General features: G+C 43.3%; 1 protein-coding gene across 1 annotated transcript in view; it reads left to right on the forward strand.

Moving 5' to 3' along the window:
* The first annotated feature begins 1,730 nt into the window (after positions 1-1,730).
* Positions 1,731-22,280, forward strand: part of SLCO1C1 (solute carrier organic anion transporter family member 1C1) — a 536,144-nt gene continuing 515,594 nt past the window's right edge. Inside the window, exons 1-2 of the mRNA XM_085652717.1 lie at positions 1,731-1,846; positions 18,960-19,098. Of these exons, the coding sequence (XP_085508843.1) occupies positions 18,979-19,098 (120 nt within the window). The 5' untranslated portion in view covers positions 1,731-1,846; positions 18,960-18,978. The remainder of the gene's footprint in view (positions 1,847-18,959; positions 19,099-22,280) is intronic.

The raw sequence follows: 22,280 nt of genomic DNA on the forward strand, positions 1-22,280 counted from the left end.
CAAAATGTTGACAGGGGGGTCTCGGCATCCAAAAGTTTGAAGACCTCTGACTTAGAGTAAGTGCAGGCCTCCAGAGTGCTGTGGAGCTTCAAGTGAGGCCGCTCCCTCCAATCACAACACTTACCTAATGCTGCATGAGAGCAGCGCCAGAATTGGCCAAGTGAGTTTCCTGTTGGTTGGGCTGCAGTTCAAAAAAGAAGCGGACCAGGTACGGAAGTGTTAAATATTGTATTTATTTATTTTATTTGCGCTCGCGCGTGCCTGCTCCCCATAGGTGCCAGCCGCCACTGCTCAGCATGTGTAGTGTCACTTTACTACGGTTGTACAAGTAAACTAAATATGCCATTTGTAGATCAGCCAATGTTACCATGTTTACAGGAGAGAGCACAAGCACTTTCACGCAGGCTAGCAATGACAAAGTGCACAGATTCCTACGCCCAGCAAAAACGAGAACAGAAAAATGGAAGGGGAAGGCAAAACATTTGGGGGAAGACCACCCTGAGGCCGATCAAAGAATAACATACAGGCCCAGTCATAGTTCAGTGCCCTCAGCCGAAGATCAATTGTTTGATGAAGAATACAGTGACAAAGATGAAGGATCCTTCTCTTTTTTCTGAAACATACACAAAAGAGACCAGTTTGGAAGGGATCGATGATTAGTCCCTTATTATCACAGAATGAAATTCTTTGAGTTCATCATTTGCTTCATTATACTGCAGAGCATCTACCATTAGTGGGCAGAGAAGTAACAAGTTTAAAGCATCTCAAAGCTCCTGAAACATCCCAAGTCACTGAACCCTCTGGGGCACTTTTCTGTGGTTTGGACCCAAAGCGTTGATCTGTGCAGGAATCTTCCCCTCTGTCCCCGTGTGGAATTCTCACTGATGCCTCCCGTGGGGTTGGAACTCCAAAGACCCAAACATTGCTGGATCTAACCTTGATCTTAATTTATTTTATTTTTTATCTTTAGTCTTCTGTGCTAAATATATGTTTTCTCCGATTTAAACATAACTTCTTACACAACGTGTCAGGTTCGGATTTTCTTCCTGCTGAACTGTCTGTGTAGGCACGCTAGTCACAAAATAGCTATGGTAAAACATGTTTGAAAGGATGTGAATATGAACGAGTGTGTAAGTATGCTCCTGGCAATGCCTTAACATATGTCGGACCTGTCCTACTTGCCAATCCCGACACCAGAGCACGCGCAGGACGGCTCTCCTTCGGGGTCCTACCACGGTGCGTGTGGATGACTGACGCAGCCACCGTGTGTCAATAATCAGCTGCCCTTATGGTATGGTGCCACGTAAAGGAATTCTGCCCCCTCACGTCATATGTCTGATGTCACAGTAACACTGGTCCACTCAGTCACCAACGCCAAGAGGCCATTGTGTGGCGTATGGGCACTGCTAAAATAACCGCCAAGATGGCATAAAAGGCAAAACTCGACAGAAAGCAGAAAGCATTTCAAGGCAACTCAGTTTGTGTAGATGGCTAGTGTTTGAATGCAAATACGAGATGCTCGAAATCATGGTTTCCTCGTATATTGTTTGCATGGGCTGTAGAGGTATTTTGTTTTAAAATACCTTTTTCCAGATAATGTTGTTTACTTTTCGAAGAGCAACATGTTTTTGATTGCATGCATGTTGGGGGGCGGTGCGTTTGCAGAGGGGGTAGGAACGATGCAAAATGTTTGCCCGGATCCTGTTTCAGTTTGTTTTGGGCAAAGATCAGTTAAAGGAGAGTTAATCATTGTGAGCTGCTAAAGGTTGGAACATCTTGCTCAAAGACGTCTCTTTGCATCACACTGATGGACTAGGAGCAGCTTAACACTACTTGCAGGTTCCAGGTATGTCTATTTTAAAATCCCCCCAATATGTAAAATGACATGATTGTGATAAATATCGTAGTATGTTAATGTGAACTTGTGAGAAAGATACTTGTAGCGAAAGTTGGAATACTGCTGTGTTTTTTTTTTGTCCTACAGGTTTTTTTTGCATGTTAAGGTACATAATGCGTTATATTTTTCACATGAAGTGCAGGATTCTTGTAACACACCTATTACATGTCCGAAAATTATGTCCATGCTTTCCAACTAATATATTAGCTGCCGGAGTTCTGCATTCCTGGAAACAGAAAACTATGTTCCCCTTGCAGCGTAATCGGATTAGTTTTTGTATAATGTCCATTATGCGAAAGCTGGAAACTAGGTCGCTTACATACTTGAGGGAAAATACCTCGAAGATGTCTGTCAGCACTTCTTAACACAGCTTGAGAAAGTTGCAGTTGGTAACGCATTCTGCTGAGACTTCACTTACAGGTGCTGGGGACTGAAACTGCGCACCTTCAGGAGAACCGCTGATCCCCGGCCCTGCAAATTCACATCTGCGCAACACAAAACGTAGGCAGCAGAATTGTAAGAGGCAAAATGCCCGTCATAAATGTGTGGCCGCGGTTCCGGGCCCACAGTTCTCAGTTTGCTCTCAAGACTGAGGGCAGGGAAAGGGCCAGGCACTTACAGATGCAGCCCGGCCCCTCATGCATCGACATAGACACATTGGCAAAGCCAATATGTCTGTCGTTCTGTCAACGCTGCGTTTGTAAGGGTGCTTTGCAAACTTGATTGTTTGGGAAGATTCTGAGGCCTTGAAAATAAAAAAGAAGAAGCCATTAGCTTAATGGAAAAATATGTTGACCTCAAAAAGCACACATTTGTATAGTAGGGCCTGGCAGTGAAATGAGCAACGCTGTGTGTGGATGTGCACCTTGTGGAACAGCAGAAAGATGTCACTCACAATGAATGTAGTCAATAACTGAAGTGGTCAATGTAGGGAATGCCCAGCTGTATGCTGTAGTGGGTGGAAACACGTGTGAAGGGCGCAGCAACAGACCACAGAATGGCGAATGCTACTGAAACCCTTATAGGTATGCCACAGCTATATCAAAAAGTGTAGTATAACACCAGACCTAAAAATCAGCGGAAGCACGACTACTGCTCTGTTATTTATTGTCTCTTACGAGTGCAGTCACACACGGAAATACATTTTTATCATTAGAGCTTGAAGGATCCGCACATGCGAATTGCAAGTCGGAAAAGCATTTGCAAACGGACAAAGATATTTAGCAACAGGTAACAAACTCTTTTGATGCCGTAACTCCTATTGTTTTGCGAATCTCACGTTTTCCACCACAAAATGACCCCTATCTCTTTCTAAATCCTACGTTAAAGTGTCACTTTTATACTTTTTTCAGAAATGTGTGCAGTGTATACTGCTCATGACCTTGGAGCCCGTTTAAGAACGGAAACAGACAGTGATTAGGGACACTGTGTGACAATCTATCACACTCTTTGATGGAGCCGCCCAGAACAAACTCACTGGTCTAGATCTCAATCATCAGTAGATTTGTGGAGCGCTTCTAGTCACCCGTGAGGGTACCCAGTTCTGAGTGAAATTTACACTTTCTGATTTTCAGTTTAAAGTTAACCAGCATATTTTAATTCACTGAACCGATGACTCCTGCTTCTTTTAAGGGGTTCTTATTTTTCATGGTATGGTGCCTATCTTTTCGGAACAGATAATTACTTCTTTCAGGATTTATCTACCCCCTGCTGTGCACACGCCTTTCACACATTTTTAAGGTCTTCATTTACTTTGAGTCGATTTCAGGTAATCTTGTCACGAGTCAATCCTGTGCGATCCATCCCGGCGCTCACCGGGGGTTCAATCACAGCTGTAATCCCAGCTGCTGTTGTCCCATTTCCTACGGAAGAAAACATTCTTCGTTTGACAAATCCGTTTCTAATATCCACTAGAAACCAGGCACTGTTATAATGTATTCTTTTTTTAAGTGTGTTTAATATAATACACTGGAAATCACTGCTCATCACCTTTCTTTTCATTTTCGTTGTGCATAGTTTGTCTCAACATCTGAAGGACCATTTTAGGCGTCCCCTCGCGCTTAATACTATCGCTAGCAGGCGAGGTTACCTTTAACTCTACACCTGTTTAATTTTACCGAGATCCAGGGCTCTCTCGCTAATGTGCTTAGCGTCTAACGGCTAGTGACAGTATCTCGGTTCGCGAGTGTACCGCGGTCTCTCTTTGATCCTTTTCGCTAGAGGTCGGATTTTATTGAGAGTCAACATTGCATTTGAAATGATTTTACCTAGTAAGACAATATCCAAATAAAACGCTAGCTCTTGAGTCGGGTGTCTCTACTCAACGATTGGTGACATTTGAGTGATTTGAGCTTTATTAGACTACCTGAAATGTAAAGGTAAAGCTCACTCGCTAATTTTGACGTTACTTCTAAAATAGAGATAATTTACATCATTTTAGAGTGTGTTATTATTTTTATGAGAATGGGCAACTATTATGAATCATTTAGACCAGCCCATATGTTACTTTTGAAACATTACATTTTGTATTTTCTTCCTATGAATACACTAGGAGGGTGTTCTGTGATTTAGGCTGTACCATACAATCAAATTTATTCTGCTCTTGCCTATTCATTTTTTCTCAATAACAGAAACCGACAGAGGTGAGTGACTCTGATGACGGTTGAGTGGGATTACAATGATAAAGTCTAGTCAATGATGATGATGAAAAAGCTTTATTCGGTAAGGCAATTACAGACCATAAAAGCATTTACATAAAAAGCAATTACATTTATACATTAGACATCAGTTTAAAATACATTTTAAAAAGTATTAGAAGATTTAATTATAAAAAGGAAGGAGTTTGTTTTTTTTGCCTACAGTATAAGAATATGTGCAAATTAGCAAACAAATATTCGTATGCCATTCGTGGCCGTTGATCAATAGATGGAATTATATAGTTGTTAAAAATTAAAAAGACGGAACAAAAACAAACCCCCCGGTAGCAGATTTAAGATGCATAGGGGGGTAATCCCGATTCATCGTAGGGTATGTTTTAATTAATTAATAATGACCGTCTTTTTAGATATTTAGAAGGGGAGCAAGTTTCCATTTAGAGGTTTGTTCTGTGTCGCACACAGATTTTTAAGAACTTCGTCATGTTTTTTGCCAATAGTTCTGTTTCTAACATTTGGAGAACCATTAGGGCTGGTCGACATTGCTTTAGGCCCAGTTGTTTCAATAAAGGGATCAGATATAACTTTCTTGGTTCGATATAAAATTTACAAAACATGATTGCGTGCAGAGTCGATTGGGCAGAAAGATCGTCACAAGGACATAGGGTCAGTTGGGGTGCCCAATCGTTTATCGTTGGAAAGGGGATTAGCCGATGGAACATATTAAGTCGCAATCTTGTCAGTAAGAATTTCTCAAAATTACTTAAGCTTGAATTCAAATAAGGCTCCATTTGGTCTGTGGTCTGAATGGGAAGAAAGAGCTGTACAGAGTTTTCACTTAATTCAAGAACCAGACGCAGGTCTGCTAGATGGCTTGAGCACATGTCTCGTAATTTCTTTCTTGAAATTGAATTTAATTTATAGGGATTAGAGAAAAAATGGCCGAGTCCCAAATCAGATAAAAAGTTTTTAACATAAGATAGCCAAGTGATTTGGGACCCGTGATCCAGATTCATGCAATCGGTGATAAGTGCCTGCGTGAATTTTAATTCTGGTGTGGTCCAGACGCGATGCCATAAGAGAATTGGCTGCATTCGTATCACGTCTGTAATGAATGGGAGGCCCAGTTCGCTGTGGATATTAAAAATTGAAGTGGACGACAGGACTGCCAGCAAAAATTTAAAAAATGTGTTCTCTACCTTTCGGATTGAATCGACTCGTACGTTACCCCAAATCCCTGCCCCATAAATTGCCGTGCTAAGGCATTTTGAGTTATAGATGTCGAGCATTTCTTTGGAGGCTCTCTTGCCCAGTCTCCGAGCAAACACTGTCAGTGCCGTTGTTGCTTTTAGAAATTGTAGTTTTCTATTTTCTGTTGAGCTTTTCCAAGTGCCTTTGTTGTCTATTACAACTCCCAGGTAAGGGTAGGTGGTAGTATGTTCTATTCTTATGTCATTTAGGTAGATACTTTTTATTTTTCGAGATTGATTACCTGATGTCATTATAAAGGTCTTTTTGACATTAATGTTTAGATCCAAAAGGTTCATGAAATATTTGTATCTGTCCAGGGCCCGTTGTAGGTCCAGGGCGGTGCGGGCGACTATAACTGCGTCGTCCGCATAGAGGAGGGCGGGGATCGGGCGCGATTGAACATATGGTTGGTCCTGGCTACCCTTTAACAAGGCTGCATCTAGGCCGTTTGTATACAGATTGAAAAGGAAGGGAGCCAGGACACAACCCTGCCTGACTCCCCGCTCAACTCCAAATGATGACGTTAGCTGCCCCCCTAAGCCATATCTTACTCTTGTGGTCGTGTTAGAGTAAATTTCCCTGATATAATTAACCAGGTTAGTGTCGATTCCCATTTGTGTCATTATACTCCACAGCTTGTTGTGGGCTACGCAGTCGAAGGCTGCGGATAGATCTACGTATGCCATGCAGAGGCTGCCACCCTTTCATGGACATACTTCCCTCTCAGAAGTGTGAGGTTAAGGACCTGTTCAATGGTGCCTCTTCCTTCCCTGAAGCCAAATTGAAGATCGGATAAAATATTATTTGCCTCTGCCCAGTTTTGTAGGCGTGCCAAAAGGATTCTTCCTACTACTTTTCCTAAAGAGTCCAATAGGGATATGGGTCGGTAGCACGCTGGGCTATTCCTGTTACCCTTTTTAAAAATCGGGACTAGGATCGAGTCTGACCAGGTAATTGGTAATCCTACCTTTCCCATTGCCTCTAGAATGTTAAGTAGCAGGGGGGCCCAGAGATCGATATTCGATTTATAAAGGTCCATAGGGACACCGTCAGGTCCCGGGGCCTTTCCTGATCTACTTACGTTCAGGGCCATCTTCACCTCGACGAGGTTGAAGTCCATGTCTGGTGGAATAATCCGATCCGTTAGAGGAATATGGATCTGTTGACTTATCCCTTCTGGGATAGAAAATATTTTTGAGAAATGGGTGGTCCACTCTTGTTCAGTGATGGCTGTTTCGAGTGTATCACATTCTTTAGGACCTGCGAGAAAGGACGAATTGACGATCTCCCAGAAGGTGACCGAATCTTTGTTGTAACAGCCATCATGTAAGGCAGTCCAATGTGCCTTTTTTAGTTCTTTTTTCCTAGATGTAAGTGTTTTGTTATATATTTTCCTGGCTTGTGAAACCTCTGTGACATTTCTTGGGGATTTTGTAAGGTTTTTTTAAGGAATTTATAAGCTGTAGTACAGGCTGAATTAAACCACCGAAACTTAGGTTTGTCCTTTGGGGTTTTCTGCCCTTTGGGCAGCACTGTCAAGGCATTCTTTACTTCAGAAATTATTTTCTCGTAGTTGGCTACAATCTCAATGGGAGATGACGTCTCCGTTAGACATACTGTAAAGGCTGGACGTGCCACTTTAAGTATTGTTTCTAAAATAACGGTGGAATCGATATGAGACCATTTGAGTACGTAGCCGTTTGGACGGGGCATTGAGATATTATCTTCGTGATATAGTGTTTGTGCCTTTTTATGTGGAGCAGTGGTTTGAATGGTGATGGACAATGGGAAGTGGTCACTAAATACACAATCGTGAGTAGTGACTGCAGTGATCAGCTCTGAGGGAATGTTTCCTGCCAGGATAAAATCAATGCAAGAAGATAATCCTCTACCATTAAAGGTTGGGGCAAAGACAACTGGAGGCTCAATGAGTTCGTTTGCGTAGGCTAATTGAAGGAGGGTCATAGTCTCGTTCAAGAAAGACCCCTTTTGAGAGTGCGAAAAATGTGTGGTGTTATTATTTAGATGGTCTATATAACCACATTTGCCATTATGTCTGCTCTTGCATAGTGTAAGGTTAAAGTCACCTCCCCAAATTATTATTGGTTCTTTCCCTTTGCTATGGATAGTTTGTTTTTGTAAAAAGTGTCGAATTTCTTTCGTAACCTCCATAAACCTAGGGTCTGTCAGATTATTGTAAATATTGACTATAAGGATGGGTGACATTCTACTTACGGTTGCTCGTAGTATCTGATAAGATATCTTGTTTTTGAGAGCCTGAACTTCCAAAGTTGGGACTAGATTTGAGACATAGGTGGCTAATCCGCCCTTTGCTCTGCCTGATGTTGAAGCCAGGGCTGGACTGAAAAAGGTTTTGTAGCCGTTTATATGAATAGGGGTGGTTGCCCATGTCTCCTGGAAGGAGACGATTTCACTTTCTATAATGAAATTCATCCACGCTTCATTGTGGATCTTTGATCGAAGGCCCGATATGTTCCAGAAAGTTATGTTTAAATCTGAATCCTTCGGGGAAGTTTTATTAAAACTGATGGGGATCCTTTGAGCATTTGATTTGGCTACTAAAGGGTCCATGGGTGGGCTGATGTCATCCTTCTTACGTGATCTATCTGTCAAAGGGGCTATTTTTTCAGGCATGCTGGTGGATTTAGAGATAGGGGAAAACCCTGTTTGAACTGGGAGCACCGGGAAGCTGAAAATAGAAGGTGCCGTATTCTTGCCGTGACCATAATTGGGCTCAAGGTGTTCGTTTGATGTGGGAAGAGTCTGGGTAACGTTTGGGGGAACAGGGTTATCTGGGGGTGTTGGTTGTCAGTCCACCTCCTCTAGTGTAGCAAGTTGTTCAAATCTATTTTGTGAGAAGATGCACCCATTCCTTCTGTAGTCATTTGTTTGCTCAGTGAGGTAGGAAAAATCAAGTGACACCAAATTAATTTTTGTGTTTTCGTGTATTGTTCCCCTATTAATCCTGAGAAGGGAACGCACTAGACCTGGTGATTTGAAATTTACAACTATGCAATTTCCAGAGCACCTTTTCTGGGAGTCCCCGATCCATCCCACTCTTCTGACCATCAAAATCTGATTTATGTGATTTGGGTGAAAGTAGGTGTATTTAGTGAGCCAGTCCGTAACCTTGTTTCAAAGTGAAACCCATGTTTCGATTGAGTCTTTATTTAAAGGTGGGACGCCTGTTAAGACTAGGACATATGGGCGAGCAGCCGGCAGTAAGTTTAGGCGCTCTTAATTTACAGTTGGAAAGGTTTTAGGAACTGGCGTTTTATCTTGTTTGGAACTTTCGGATGCTCTTGAAGATTGTTCCACTGTTACATTTGGTCTAATCTTCCCCTTGGTACCCTGGTTGTTTACCGGTATAGCTGTAGAGGGGAGGATAAGAGTGTTTACGGTGGGGTTGTTAGAATATTCTATTGCAGAAGATGAAGAATGTGCCTCATAAGAGGTGGATTGACTATTTACAGCCTGTGTTCTAAGCGAGTTTGGTCGTGTTATGCCCTCAAGTAACGATTTCCTTAATTGAGCGAATTTGTCTTCGAACACAGCAGAGAGTATGGAGATCATTTCGCCCAATTTCTCTTCTATGCCTTGGTTTACTGCTGTTTGGATTGCCTTCTCACTTTGCTTAGCTGTCCTCTCTATAATTGCACCGAGGGTATCTAGTTGGACCGAGGGAATTTGATTATTTTCCTCTGTCTGTGTGCCTATGTCACAGGAGACTGGATGGATTGAGGTCTTCCCCACTTTGTGGGGGCGACCTTTTGTGTGTGCCCCCCTTCCGGCAATCGGTTTTGTTTTGGTTTTCCTTCGAGTTAGGGGTCCTTTCGATTGTGGGGGGGTAGTTTTTGACAATGCTCCTGTACACCCCGGGGATTTTAGAAGGGGGTAGGCTAGGGAGTCAGAGGTAGGTATCAGAGTGGGTGATTTGGTCGGTGGCGATGGGTTTGAAACCTCAGAACTTCTAATTACTCTGGTGGTTGGATCTATTGAGAGCCTCCTTTCAGTGGATTGTATTTCCTGTTCGAGTAAGGATTCTGCTCTTTATAAATAGGCGTCTAGAGTGCCCACAGCGCTTTTGCGTTTTTCCATGTTTGGAGCAGAAATTAAAATAGAAACAAGTTACACAGACTACACAGTCCGACTCAGTTATGTTAACTAATAAGTGTCTTTGTAGAAGGATGGTCACAGCCAGTCCATGTGAAGCGAAGAAGCGATCGAAATCTTAGTCCCTGGAATATAACGTACCTCTTAGTCGCTGTTTCTTTTCGTGGGTGGAAAGGGGGGTAGCCCTGCCCTGCCTCTGTCTGCCCCTGATGGCCACGGACGGCCCGCCCTTTGCCCGGGCTTCGCTCGGCGCCGCCCACGCGCGTCCCACGATGCAGAGGGAGCCTCTGCCTTTTAAGCGCCTCTGGGCGCGCTGGTGGGCGGAAGTGCTCCGATGCTGCTGGGTATGCTGGGAGCTGTAGTCTCCCCCGACTGTGGCCGGTGGTGTCCTTCCGCGGCAGGGTAGACTAACAGCGTTGCCGCCCCGTTGTCGAGAGTCTGAGAGCAGGTCAGTGCAAGGTTCTCCGTGTGTCAGCGTTTGAAAGTTCCCCCCGCTCCACCAAGAGAGCCTCTGCCTTTTAAGCGCCTCCGGGCGCGCTGGTGGGCGGAAGTGCTCCGATGCTGCTGGGTATGCTGGGAGCTGTAGTCTCCCCCGACTGCGGCCGGTGGTGTCCTTCGGCGGCAGGGGAGACTAACAGCGTTGCCGCCCCGTTGTCGAGAGTCTGACAGCAGGTCAGTGCAAGGTTCTCCGTGTGTCAGCGTTTGAAAGTACCTCCCGCTCCACCGAGGGAGCCTCTGCCTTTTAAGTGCCTCCGGGCACGCTGGTGGGCGGAAGTGCTCCGATGCTGCTGGGTATGCTGGGAGCTGTAGTCTCCCCCGACTGCGGCCGGTGGTGTCCTTCGGCGGCAGGGGAGACTAACAGCATTGCCGCCCCGTTGTCGAGAGTCTGAGAGCAGGTCAGTGCAAGGTTCTCCGTGTGTCAGCGTTTGAAAGTTCCCCCCGCTCCACCGAGGGAGCCTCTGCCTTTTAAGCGCCTCTGGGCGCGCTGGTGGGCGGAAGTGCTCCGATGCTGCTGGGTATGCTGGGAGCTGTAGTCTCCCCCGACTGCGGCCGGTGGTGTCCTTCGGCGGCAGGGGAGACTAACAGCGTTGCCGAGAGTCTGAGAGCAGGTCAGTGCAAGGTTCTCCGTGTGTCAGCGTTTGAAAGTTCCCCCCGCTCCACCGAGGGAGCCTCTGCCTTTAAAGCGCCTCCGGGCGCGCTGGTGGGCGGAAGTGCTCCGATGCTGCTGGGTATGCTGGGAGCTGTAGTTTCCCCCGACTGCGTCCGGTGGTGTCCTTCGGCGGCAGGGGAGACTAACAGCGTTGCCGCCCCGTTGTCGAGAGTCTGAGAGCAGGACAGTGCAAGGTTCTCCGTGTGTCAGCGTTTGAAAGTTCCCTCCGCTCCACCGAGGGAGCCTCTGCCTTTTAAGCACCTCCGGGCGCGCTGGTGGGCGGAAGTGCTCCGATACTGCTGGGTATGCTGGGAGCTGTAGTCTCCCCCGACTGCGGCCGGTGGTGTCCTTCGGCGGCAGGGGAGACTAACAGCGTTGCCGCCCCATTGTCGAGAGTCTGAGAGCAGGTCAGTGCAAGGTTTTCCGTGTGTCAGCGTTTGAAAGTCCCCCCCCCCCAGTCAATGATAAATTCTAGGTAAGAGCAATGTTTTTTATAACTAATGATACAAATCTAAATATTTTTTATGGCACAACCCTAATATCATGAGTGATGATTCACTGTTCAATTGTTTCATTTTGCAGAGGGTTTTGACTATCAACTAAAGAGGATTGACAAGATTGGTCAAGTATTGTGGCTTTAGTAATGAAAACTTTATATAATAATTTTTTGCCCTTTTTGCTAGCAGAGTGACTTAGGTCCATAGGTCCTGAAGAAAGCCCATAACTTAATTGTCATTATGGCTGAAACATGTCGACCTAATTAGAACAAGGGTATATATATTTAACCCTTTTTCACTTGCTTTTTAAACACTACCACTTTTTGGGAGGAAGAATAAAAGTTGGTGCACCTGAGTAGGTAGTTTTTAATCACTGTTTAATTTTTGCACTCTGCCCCTCCTTACCTTTGAGTTGGGAGATCCTACAGGTGCTTTGCACTCCAGCTCCTTCCCACTAGGGGTCAAGTTGTAGCCCACATGGGGTACCTTGCGGTCCCCATGTGTTGGAGGAACCCAATGATGAAGCATGTCACCCTCGGGTGAGTGAGGGTTTTCGTCCAAAACTAGTTTGTGCCCTATCCTTACACTCTTCAAATTTGTGCTACCCTATACATGGTGTGATTGATGATTATCTGGTAGAAGTATTTGGTGGCATTATTCTACCTCTGACCCTCGTGTGTGGGAAACATACAAATAGGACACTCCCACCCACTTTTCAGTTTTATTTCTGGCCTGTGGAAGGACTATCAGAGAAGTGCCTGCTGTGTACTTCAGAAAAATGCTTTTCTACACCTGAAAGGACTTGAACCCCCAGAGTCCTACCCTGCTTCCTGAGCCCCGTTCCACCTCTTCAACCCAGGGAAGCCAGAGAGAGTCCAAGGGCTAGTTGGCCAGCATCCTGGTTAGAAAAGGCTCCAGCTATCTTGAACTCAGAGCTGGACCCAGCCTGAGTGAGTGTTAACCCTCCAGGTGGTGCATTTTCAGTCCTGGACCCTTGAAAGTGGAAGTAAAGGTGCCTAGACAACCCAAATCCTAAATTTGGAACTTAGTAAGTGTTTGCCTAAAAAGTGTTCTGAGAACTGAGCGGAGACTGGGACCTACCTGCTCGTCAATCTGCTGAAGCTGCATTCCCGGCCAGACTGACTTTGCCGTAGCTCCTGCTAAAATGTTTCTCCACAGCAGCAAATCCTATTCAGCGATCATTCGCAAATGGCATATTGGGCATCGGGGATTTTCTCCTAAATCTAAAGGTAATGGCAGCTGCACCCAATCCACTTCTTGTATCCAACCCACGCTCTATCGTGGTCAGCCAAATATTTTGACTTTGACCTGTTCTTGCGTGACTAGATGTTCGCAGTTGGCACTTTAATCTTTTAGATACTAGTTTTTAGCTTAAACTTTAAAAATTCATAACTTATGTTGCACTGATTGGATGTTTGTCTTTTTGGTGTCAAATAATTTATTAAAATTTACTTCTTACATTTGTCTGGGGCTATTTTTTGTTGTGTTTTCACTTTATTACTGTTTGTGTGCTGCATAAACACTTTACACGTTGTATCTAAGTTAAGCCTGAGTGTTTTTGTGGCAAGCTACCAGAGAGTAAAGAACATGTTAATTTGGTGACTTTTGTGGTTCACCTTGACAGAGAAAGTGGCTGTTGCTTGAGCAACCCCACTTAACCAACAACCCAATTTCTCGCAGTGCACCATAGAGAACAATTCTAAGTTGCAAAATACATTGTTATGAATTTCACTTACACATTTGCAACCAATTGATTAATGCCTGTTGACCAATAATGACTTTCTGATACTTTAGCAGTTGTTCATTGTGTGAGCCCTGATCAAGCAGCAATTGTCATAGTAAGGGTAAGGCACAAACAAACCCCACATTAACCTATGCTCAATCCGTTGATAGCTTGGCACAGAGCAGTCAGGCTTAACGTAGAGGCAATGTGTAAAATATTTGTGTAACAATTAGTTACACGCAGTAAAATAGTGAAAATATGACACAAAAGAGATCCCACACCAGGCTGGAAATATAGATACTAAAACCACAAAAGTCCAATTAGAAGAACTGGAGATATTGGATTTTAAAGTTTTTAGGAAAAATATTGTTAAAAGGCATAAAGCACCAACTCTGGTTATCAGGGGATGTATGTCGTTACAACGCACACTTTTACAACGCATGCACTTACAACGCATTTTTTACAACGCAAAATCCATTACAACGCATTGCATTACAACGCATGACACTACAACGCATTTTTAAAAACTACCTTTACAACGCATTCCATTACAACGCATACTACCTTTACAACGCATACCATTACAACGCATAATATTAAATTGCATTTAAGGTAAGTATTAGATAGTATAGGGGTAAAAATTACTATTCTAACTCCAGGGGGTGCAACAGTAGGGTAAGTGTTGGATAGTATAGGGGTAAAAATTACTATTCTAACTCCAGGGAGGTACAACAGTAGGGTAAGTGTTGGATAGTATAGGGGTAAAAATTACTATTCTAACTCCAGGGGGTGCAACAGTAGGGAAAGTGTTGGATAGTATAGGGGTAAAAATTACTATTCTAACTCCAGGGGGTGCAACAGTAGGGTAAGTGTTGGATAGTATAGGGGTAAAAATTACTATTCTAACTCCAGGGGGTGCAACAGTAGGGTAAGTGTTGGATAGTATAGGGGTAAAAATTACTATTCTAACTCCAGGGGGTGCAACAGTAGGGTAAGTGTTGGATAGTATAGGGGTAAAAATTACTATTCTAACTCCAGGGGGTGCAACAGTAGGGTAAGTGTTGGATAGTATAGGGGTAAAAATTACTATTCTAACTCCAGGGGGTGCAACAGTAGGGTAAGTGTTGGATAGTATAGGGGTAAAAATTACTATTCTAACTCCAGGGGGTGCAACAGTAGGGTAAGTGTTGGATAGTATAGGGGTAAAAATTACTATTCTAACTCCAGGGGGTGCAACAGTAGGGTAAGTGTTGGATAGAATAGGGGTAAAAATTACTATTCTAACTCCAGGGGGTGCAACAGTAGGGTAAGTGTTGGATAGTATAGGGGTAAAAATTACTATTCTAACTCCAGGGGGTGCAACAGTAGGGAAAGTGTTGGATAGTATAGGGGTAAAAATTACAATTCTAACTCCAGGGGGTGCAACAGTAGGGTAAGTGTTGGATAGTGTAGTGTAATATTATGCGTTGTAATGGTATGCGTTGTAAAGGTAGTATGCGTTGTAATGGAATGCGTTGTAAAGGTAGTTTTTAAAAATGTGTTGTAGTGTCATGCGTTGTAATGGAATGCGTTGTAATGGATTTTGCGTTGTAAAAAATGCGTTGTAAGTGTAGTGCGTTGTAAAAGTTGCGTTGTAAAGGTTGTTCCCCGTTATCAGGTCGTCCTGGATCGGGATGAAGTCACAAGTTCAGGCCAACTGTGATAGAGCATGGGACAGAGAAACAGCTAGGCCCGCTAAACAGAGTGCCTTAAATCCTGGTTTGTCGATCAATACATGGATCCACGCCGGAGCGATACGTCGGTTTCGAGATGCGGTGAGGCTGCAGTGCAAGGGCCTGTGTCATCATCGAGGATCCCGTCAATGGGACTTGCACTGCAAAGTCCAGTATCGAGGATGCAACACATAGTCGGTGTGATTCGTCGGTTCCGAAGAGCTGCCAGGCTGCAATGCGGAGTCTGGTGTTGTCATCTGAGAGATTAGAGGGTCCGCTCTGAGGATGAGAGTTCGGAAAGCGATGTGTGCTGCAACAGAAACTGCTGTGTTGGTGGTTACTGTCAATGCTTTTATAAATGTCCCCCTGCTTAGCTGTCATTTATAAATGAGGTGGGCAGCCCCTCCGCAATGTGGATAGAGTAATTTTCTCTGTCCCCATGGTGGTACAGCGGGCCACGCTCGTGATTTAAATCAGGCCTTTTATATTAAATCATAACTTGATTGATACAGTTTATTAGGCTTCCTCACAACCATAGACTATCAAATGTTTTATATCCCTACACCAGGTGTCTCCAACCTGTCGATCATGAGCTATCAGTAGCTTCTTGACACCTCTAGTGTAGATCACAGCCGTAAGGTAATTTTTAATATAAGCAAAAGGTCATAAATTTTACTTTTAAAGTTAAGAGAAGGCTGTGCTTATTTTACATGATTTCTTTCACACTACCAATAGCAGGGCCTGATAATGAGCAGTGCTGGAGTCAGATTTATGACCCAGGGCACAGAGGTCATGAACTGAAGCACTGAGGTTTTAACTCCTAAATAAGTCTTTGACAACTTAATATGTTTCTTAATGCGTTTAAATGGGTAAATGGAAAATGAAAATTAAAAGTTACCTTGATGAATAAGGGCATGATTACTAATTTGGCGGTGTGGTAGCAGGCCACCACGCCAGTGCCTCACTGCCACACCACCAAAATCAACCGCCGGCCCCTCCAGATTACAAATTATTTCATGGTATGGCGGGCGGTGCTTTGGTGGTCCCATGGCAGCGCCGTGCTAAGGCTCATGTGTGAGCAGTAGCAAGGCAGAGCCGTGGGATTGCCGAAGCCCATTCCTGCATGGAACTGCACTATGTTATGCAGTCCATGCTGTACAGGAACTGGAGGTGCAAACAGACAAGGGGGGACAACATGTGCTCCCTGCATTCAACCTCAGGCCCTGAGATAACAGGGGGCCCTGTAGGCCCCCCTGAGTTTCCTCAGTGCTAGCATTTTCATGGCGTGATCACTGCCAGGAGATTGCTGGCGATGAGGAAACCTGTAATATGCCTGGCAGTTGTGGCGGTACTATGGCGACTCGACAACCGTACTCATAATACGACGGTGGGACCACTGATGCTGCAGTCGTCGACCCCCATTGCACCTAAAATTCGTAATTAGCGCAATTAGGCCCTAAGTTAACTCTTCATTGAATTGTTTTCCCATTTCAAAGTCTCACATTTTCAAACAACAGGCCTCTTGCTTCGAGTAGCCAGTAGACACTGTGCCATATTTATTACTGAAGAATACAGTCTTCTTTTTTAAATGGGAGAAATTTAAAGTGAAGAAAAATATTTCTATGAAACATTAAGCCTTAATATTCTTCTCTACTTTCAATTAAGCCTATTAAGACTTTGGGCCTGATTTCGATGTCGGTCGGAGTTGCTTCCGACCAAAACTGTTTCGGTGGGGGAAGCTACTGAACATAGGTCATCGGTTTCGCACACCTTATTACAATGCAACGGCACATGGTGTGGTCACAAACTCCCATTTCTCAATGGGAGCTTGAGAAATGGGTGTTTGTGTAAATCCCTGCACAGTGTGGCAGGCACCATGAGGTGCCTGACAAACAATACAGGGATTTCCAGGCCACAACCGGAGGGCTGGAGGGAAGGGGGCCCTGCAGGGGCCCCCAAAGACACTTTCCGACAGCAGTTCCATGTCGGAAAGGCTGACATGGAACTGCTGTTAAAAAAGTGGTATAATAATCCCAACGGCGAAAATGCCATCCGTTAGGGATTATGAGACACTTCTGACTGGCCAATGGGCTCTTTGAGCCCATCGGAACTGAGTCGGATTCCCCGGCTGGTATGAACTCAGACTGCCGTCATTGTAATATGGTGGTCGGAGTTCAAACCTATGATGTCGGTCGGGAAGCCTTAGTCCAGTGGTCGGAGGCTTTCCGATCCAAATCAGGCCTTTAATGTTTTATGAGGCATGTTTCTTCACCTTAAATTCCTCCCATTTAAACAAATGGCTGGATTTTTCAGTTAAAAATATGGCATCTTTTATAGTGGTAACTGGGTGCAAGATGCGTGGTATTTGCAAATGTTTTTCTTGGAAATGGGATTATATTTAAATGATGAGTCTTATGGAATCCATATAAACATAAAGTAAACTCTTCAGTTTCATTTTCTACCATTTCAAAGTGTTGCCTTTAGACACAGCAGGCAGTGGCTGTTAGACAAAGTGCCATATTCATAAATGAAAAATACAGCCATTATTTTAAGTGGGAGAAATTTAAAGTGAAGAAAAATGTTCCATATCATGAACATTTTTGTAGAACATTTTCAACTCTTCAAATCTCACCCATTTTAAAAAAAGTGTTAAATGTGTTTATTATACATGTAACGGTGCCACATATGACGAAAGGTATTCCAGTGCCACAAGTACATACAACATAGGCTCTCAGTGCCAAAACACTTTTGTCCCATTCACATGCACACATGTTCATACTTCACTAAAGACCATACTCTCACTGATACATATGACAGTCCCATCATAGGGCCACTGGTCAAGGTAGTTTGTTGAAACGATAGTATCTGGTTCCATGGACATTAGGCTTAAAGTCAATGGAGCTGGGCATGAGGGAGTCTGGTAACAATGTGCTAGTTGCTTACCCTTCAGTGTCTCACAATGATTTACACAAATCAGATGTAGCTCTCACTGCAGAAAAGGTTGGAGTCCCCTGACCTACACCATTGTAATTTATGTTTCTATGCTTCTTAATGTTCTTCGAATCTACGAGTATCACTCTGACTGGTCACCAAGTGCTGGTATCAGCCCCTGCCATTTTAGTTACTGCAGGAGAGAGTCCATGGTGTACCTACTATGCTGTAGCCCAGACTTCCTAACTGCATGTCTCACTTTATTAAAACCTATCTTCTTGCTGAATGTGGTGCCCACCTACATTAAGGTGCTCAACCTTTGCATGACTATCACAACTCCCATGTACTTGGCACGCTTTGGGAAATTTGTTAATATCATTTTTTACAACAATCAATTCACAATGACCCTGATAATTTTTAATGGCAAACTTGTCTGAAGGTCAGTCATTTCTCACTAACTTTTCTATTAACTAATGAGATTTTATAATTGTGTGCCTTGGAGCAATTTTATATTGATTTGCACTATTCTGGGTAGATTATTTTATGCAGTTATTGTGATACTGTTCTAATAATTTGTTTAATTGCAGGCAAAGTTGTATCAGTTATAAATAATTGACACAAATAAAATAAAAAAGTAATTGAAAAAAGTCACTCATTTTATTGGGTACTTCCTGAAGATTAAAACTTGTTTTTTCTAGAAATATGTTCAAAGTGATAAAGGCTGAATGAAACCCTCTAACCTGATTACATTAACTTCCATGTGTACTCATTACATACCACTAAACAGCCATATGGTCTGCCCTTACCCCTTATCACTTTCCACACAAACAAATGCACATCAATGCAGTAATGCTGAACTAAATTTCAGTATGTTCGACTGTGTTTAAATACTTTGCATGAACTTTGGAAAACGTGTGTTGCTACTGTTGGATAAAATATCAAGTGTAAAGATTAACATTATTACAAATCTATATGCGTTTGGTTTCCAGATATCTACATCAAGAGATCATGACTCTGGAAAAGGACTCAAACAATGGAAGCGAGCCAGCATTGGATTCCCCCTTGAAATTTCAAAACCAGAAAGAAGACCAAGTCAAGAAAAAAACATCCTGCTTTGATAGTTTAAAGGTACAGTGCATTAGTACAGAAATATTTCTCTGCAGAACTTGGAATTGCATGTGATATAATTCTTATAATAATGCCTAGATAATTACATGATGACTTACAATACATGAAACCACAGCGTTGTCTAAAACCGAGTACCATTCTTTCAATAACCCATTTTTTTGTCATGGACCAGCATTTGTCTTGTTTGATTTTGCTAGCTTTGGGACTCTATGTGCTTTAACATTGATAAACAGTAGTAAAGCACTTGTGCTGCCTCCCAAACATATACTCTACTTTGGAAGTTCCTTTTTGGCCTTTCTAATGTTCACATGTCCATTGTAATGGTGCCTAAATGCACCTCTTTCCTGGCAGGCAATATATCGCATGTCGGCAGCAGAGTGTATTTTACCTACCCACACGTGCGCCCAATATATATGTCTGCTAGGAGCACCACTGTGTCCCTTTGCCATGTAGGCAAGACCTATTCTATATTTTTGTTAGTCAACCCTAAAAATGTGACTTTTAAGCCCACAGAACTTTGAGCTCATATATCAAATAGGGCATGCCACATAGTGAGATCAGTGTTCTCTCAGAGTGAAATAAACTGTCTTATTTTTCTCTTCATATGCCCAGATAGGATGCATTTTTGTTTCCTATCTCTGCTTAAAGAAATGATCAAAAATGCTTCAATACTATTTACTGTGTTATCTTTAAAGTCTGATCTAATGCTGAAATCAAGTGGAAAAAAGAACTTTGTTAAAATTGACATTAAGCCACAACTGATGTATAATCAGTTCGACCATCCATTAGCAACAGCACTAGAATAAACACACTTGGCTGGGAGAGTTAAGTTTAGCTGAGAGGACAATAGCCTGCCTCTGAGTCCAGGAAGAGCAAATGTTAACCTCTGACCACTCAGCAGGGAATAGGTATGTGGGTGTGCATTGGAACACTACCTCCTTAGCACATTCCTGGACCTGGGACCCATTTGAAGAAAAAGGCCTTGCTGGAAGAAAATCCCTGCTTGAAGAACAGGTCTCACTCAAGGACTCCTAACTTATGCTGGCATCGAGGGACCGTAAGTGGTCTCTAAGGGTCAGGTGGACGGTCTCCTGAGTGCCTGCTTCAGGGACACAAAAGGACCAGCGAATCACAAAGGAATAGACCAAGCAGGAGACTTGGCTAGAGAGAGACCCTGGGGCAGATTTATGTTGCACTTGCGCCACTTTTGCTGTACAGAAACCTCATTAAGTGAGACATCCCAGCGAAGGTATCCCTCCTTGTGGTGTTCTGCCCAGTTATGGCTTCCATCTATGCCACACTAGAGGATTTTGACTTCCAAAAAAAGTCACTAATGGCAAGACTTATCAGCACATTGTGCTGGTACAAAGTTGCCAAAACTGATGCTAACCAACATAGACTCTCACGCATACATTTACGCTATTGTGCAAACGTGTGTGTGACACTAGGCGGCCTGACAGTTACAGGGCTTGGAAAGAGAGCAGCATGACCATATCGTGTAGCTAGATTGCTGTCCTGTTGTCTCCCTTTCATACAAAACAGCACTGTGTTGCATGAAATAACAGTACATTTGACTCCATGTTCAAATTTCTCAGAACAGTGCAAACCGGCAAATTCGTTTGACCTGCGAAGTGAACTCATGGCTACGAAAACCAGGTTTGACCCTCTCAGAATGTTTGTCACCAAATCAACAGCTTCACTGGGAACTCGATGATGATGTATCTGCATTTGAAGGACCCTCAACAACTACACTCTTGGACCTGGCTAAGCTGGAAGATGTTGACACTTATTTCAGGGACTAATTCCCAAGATAAAAACTGACTGTGACAACCTCTTCTGTAGTGCCCAGCATGAAATCATGCCTAGATGTTGGTCAACCGCAAATTATTGCTTGCGTTTGACACTGTAGGCCCTTTTTGTGTGATAGTATTACAAAATGCACTTCTCTAGTTGCCCGTAAACTATTTTAATGATCTTTATGTCCTTTTACTCATTAGCATGTTGTCTATTGTTCTAAATTAATATGGGAATTTTATTATGCTGTGTTTCTTACATTAAATACATTTATAATGCTTGACCTTACAACACACCTCTGAGGATTACGTGCTGCGTGTGCCATAGAGTTGATCATAGATTCTAACACAACTTAAACAGAATAGGTTTATTGTAGGATCACCCCCAAACTTTTTGCCTCGACCCCTCCTGTTTTTCTGAATTCATTTTTGTTGGCCTATAGGACCCTACCACTTCTAACCAGCGGCCACATGCTTATGCACTCTCTTTCAAACATTGTAAAAGTGGCTTACACCAGATTGGCACATTTAATTTACTTGTAATTCCCTAGTAAATGGTACTATATGTGGCTAGTGTCTGTAAATTAAATACTATTAGTGAGCAGCAGTACTCATTGTACTACCCGCTAAAGTAGCCTTTTAAAACATGCAGCACAGTTATAAACTGCCATCTGATTTGGCAAAAACACACCTTTGACCATGCTAGACTCATCCTTTTTAATTTAATACTTATAAGTCACCACTAAGGTAGTCCTAAAGGCTCATTGGGCAGGGTACATTGTATTTATGAAGGAGAACATGAGAGTTTAAATTGGCAGTGAAAATCTCTTATGGTTTTTCACTAATGTAAGGCCTATCTCTCCCAATGACTAACACAAGGATACCATATTACATTTAATATGTCATAACTTTGGCTTGATAGAGATATGCTGATTAGACTCAAATGAATTGTAAGTCCTCTGGTAAAGTTGGATTTTTAAGTCACAATTCTGAAAATGCCACCTTTAGAAAGTTATAGCAAAACAAAAAGATGATGGACGGATTGCTGAGCATCTCAAACATGCACTCTCCTGTCACAGATCTGGGTTAAATCCATTGTTCTTTTGCTCACCATGCCACCCCAGTCTAGACCCAGCCATATGCAAATCAGTCTTGACCCAAGCCAGGTCCTCCCAGATGTGGGTCCCCTGCTCACCATGTTACCGGAGTCAAGCTATCCAGGCTGATGAGGGGTGATGCTCCAAAACCCACCCTAGGATGCTTGTTTCTGGTCTGGGGAGGAACTGGCCTGGCAGTTCAGGGTGGACTGTTTCCATGGGAAGCAAAATCAAGACTGATTTGCATATGGCTAGGTCCAAACTGGACTTACAAGGTAAGCAGAAAAAAGAT

Source organism: Triturus cristatus, chromosome 4_1 (genome assembly GCF_964204655.1).
Source record: "Triturus cristatus chromosome 4_1, aTriCri1.1, whole genome shotgun sequence".
Classification (NCBI taxonomy): Eukaryota; Metazoa; Chordata; class Amphibia; order Caudata; family Salamandridae; genus Triturus; species Triturus cristatus.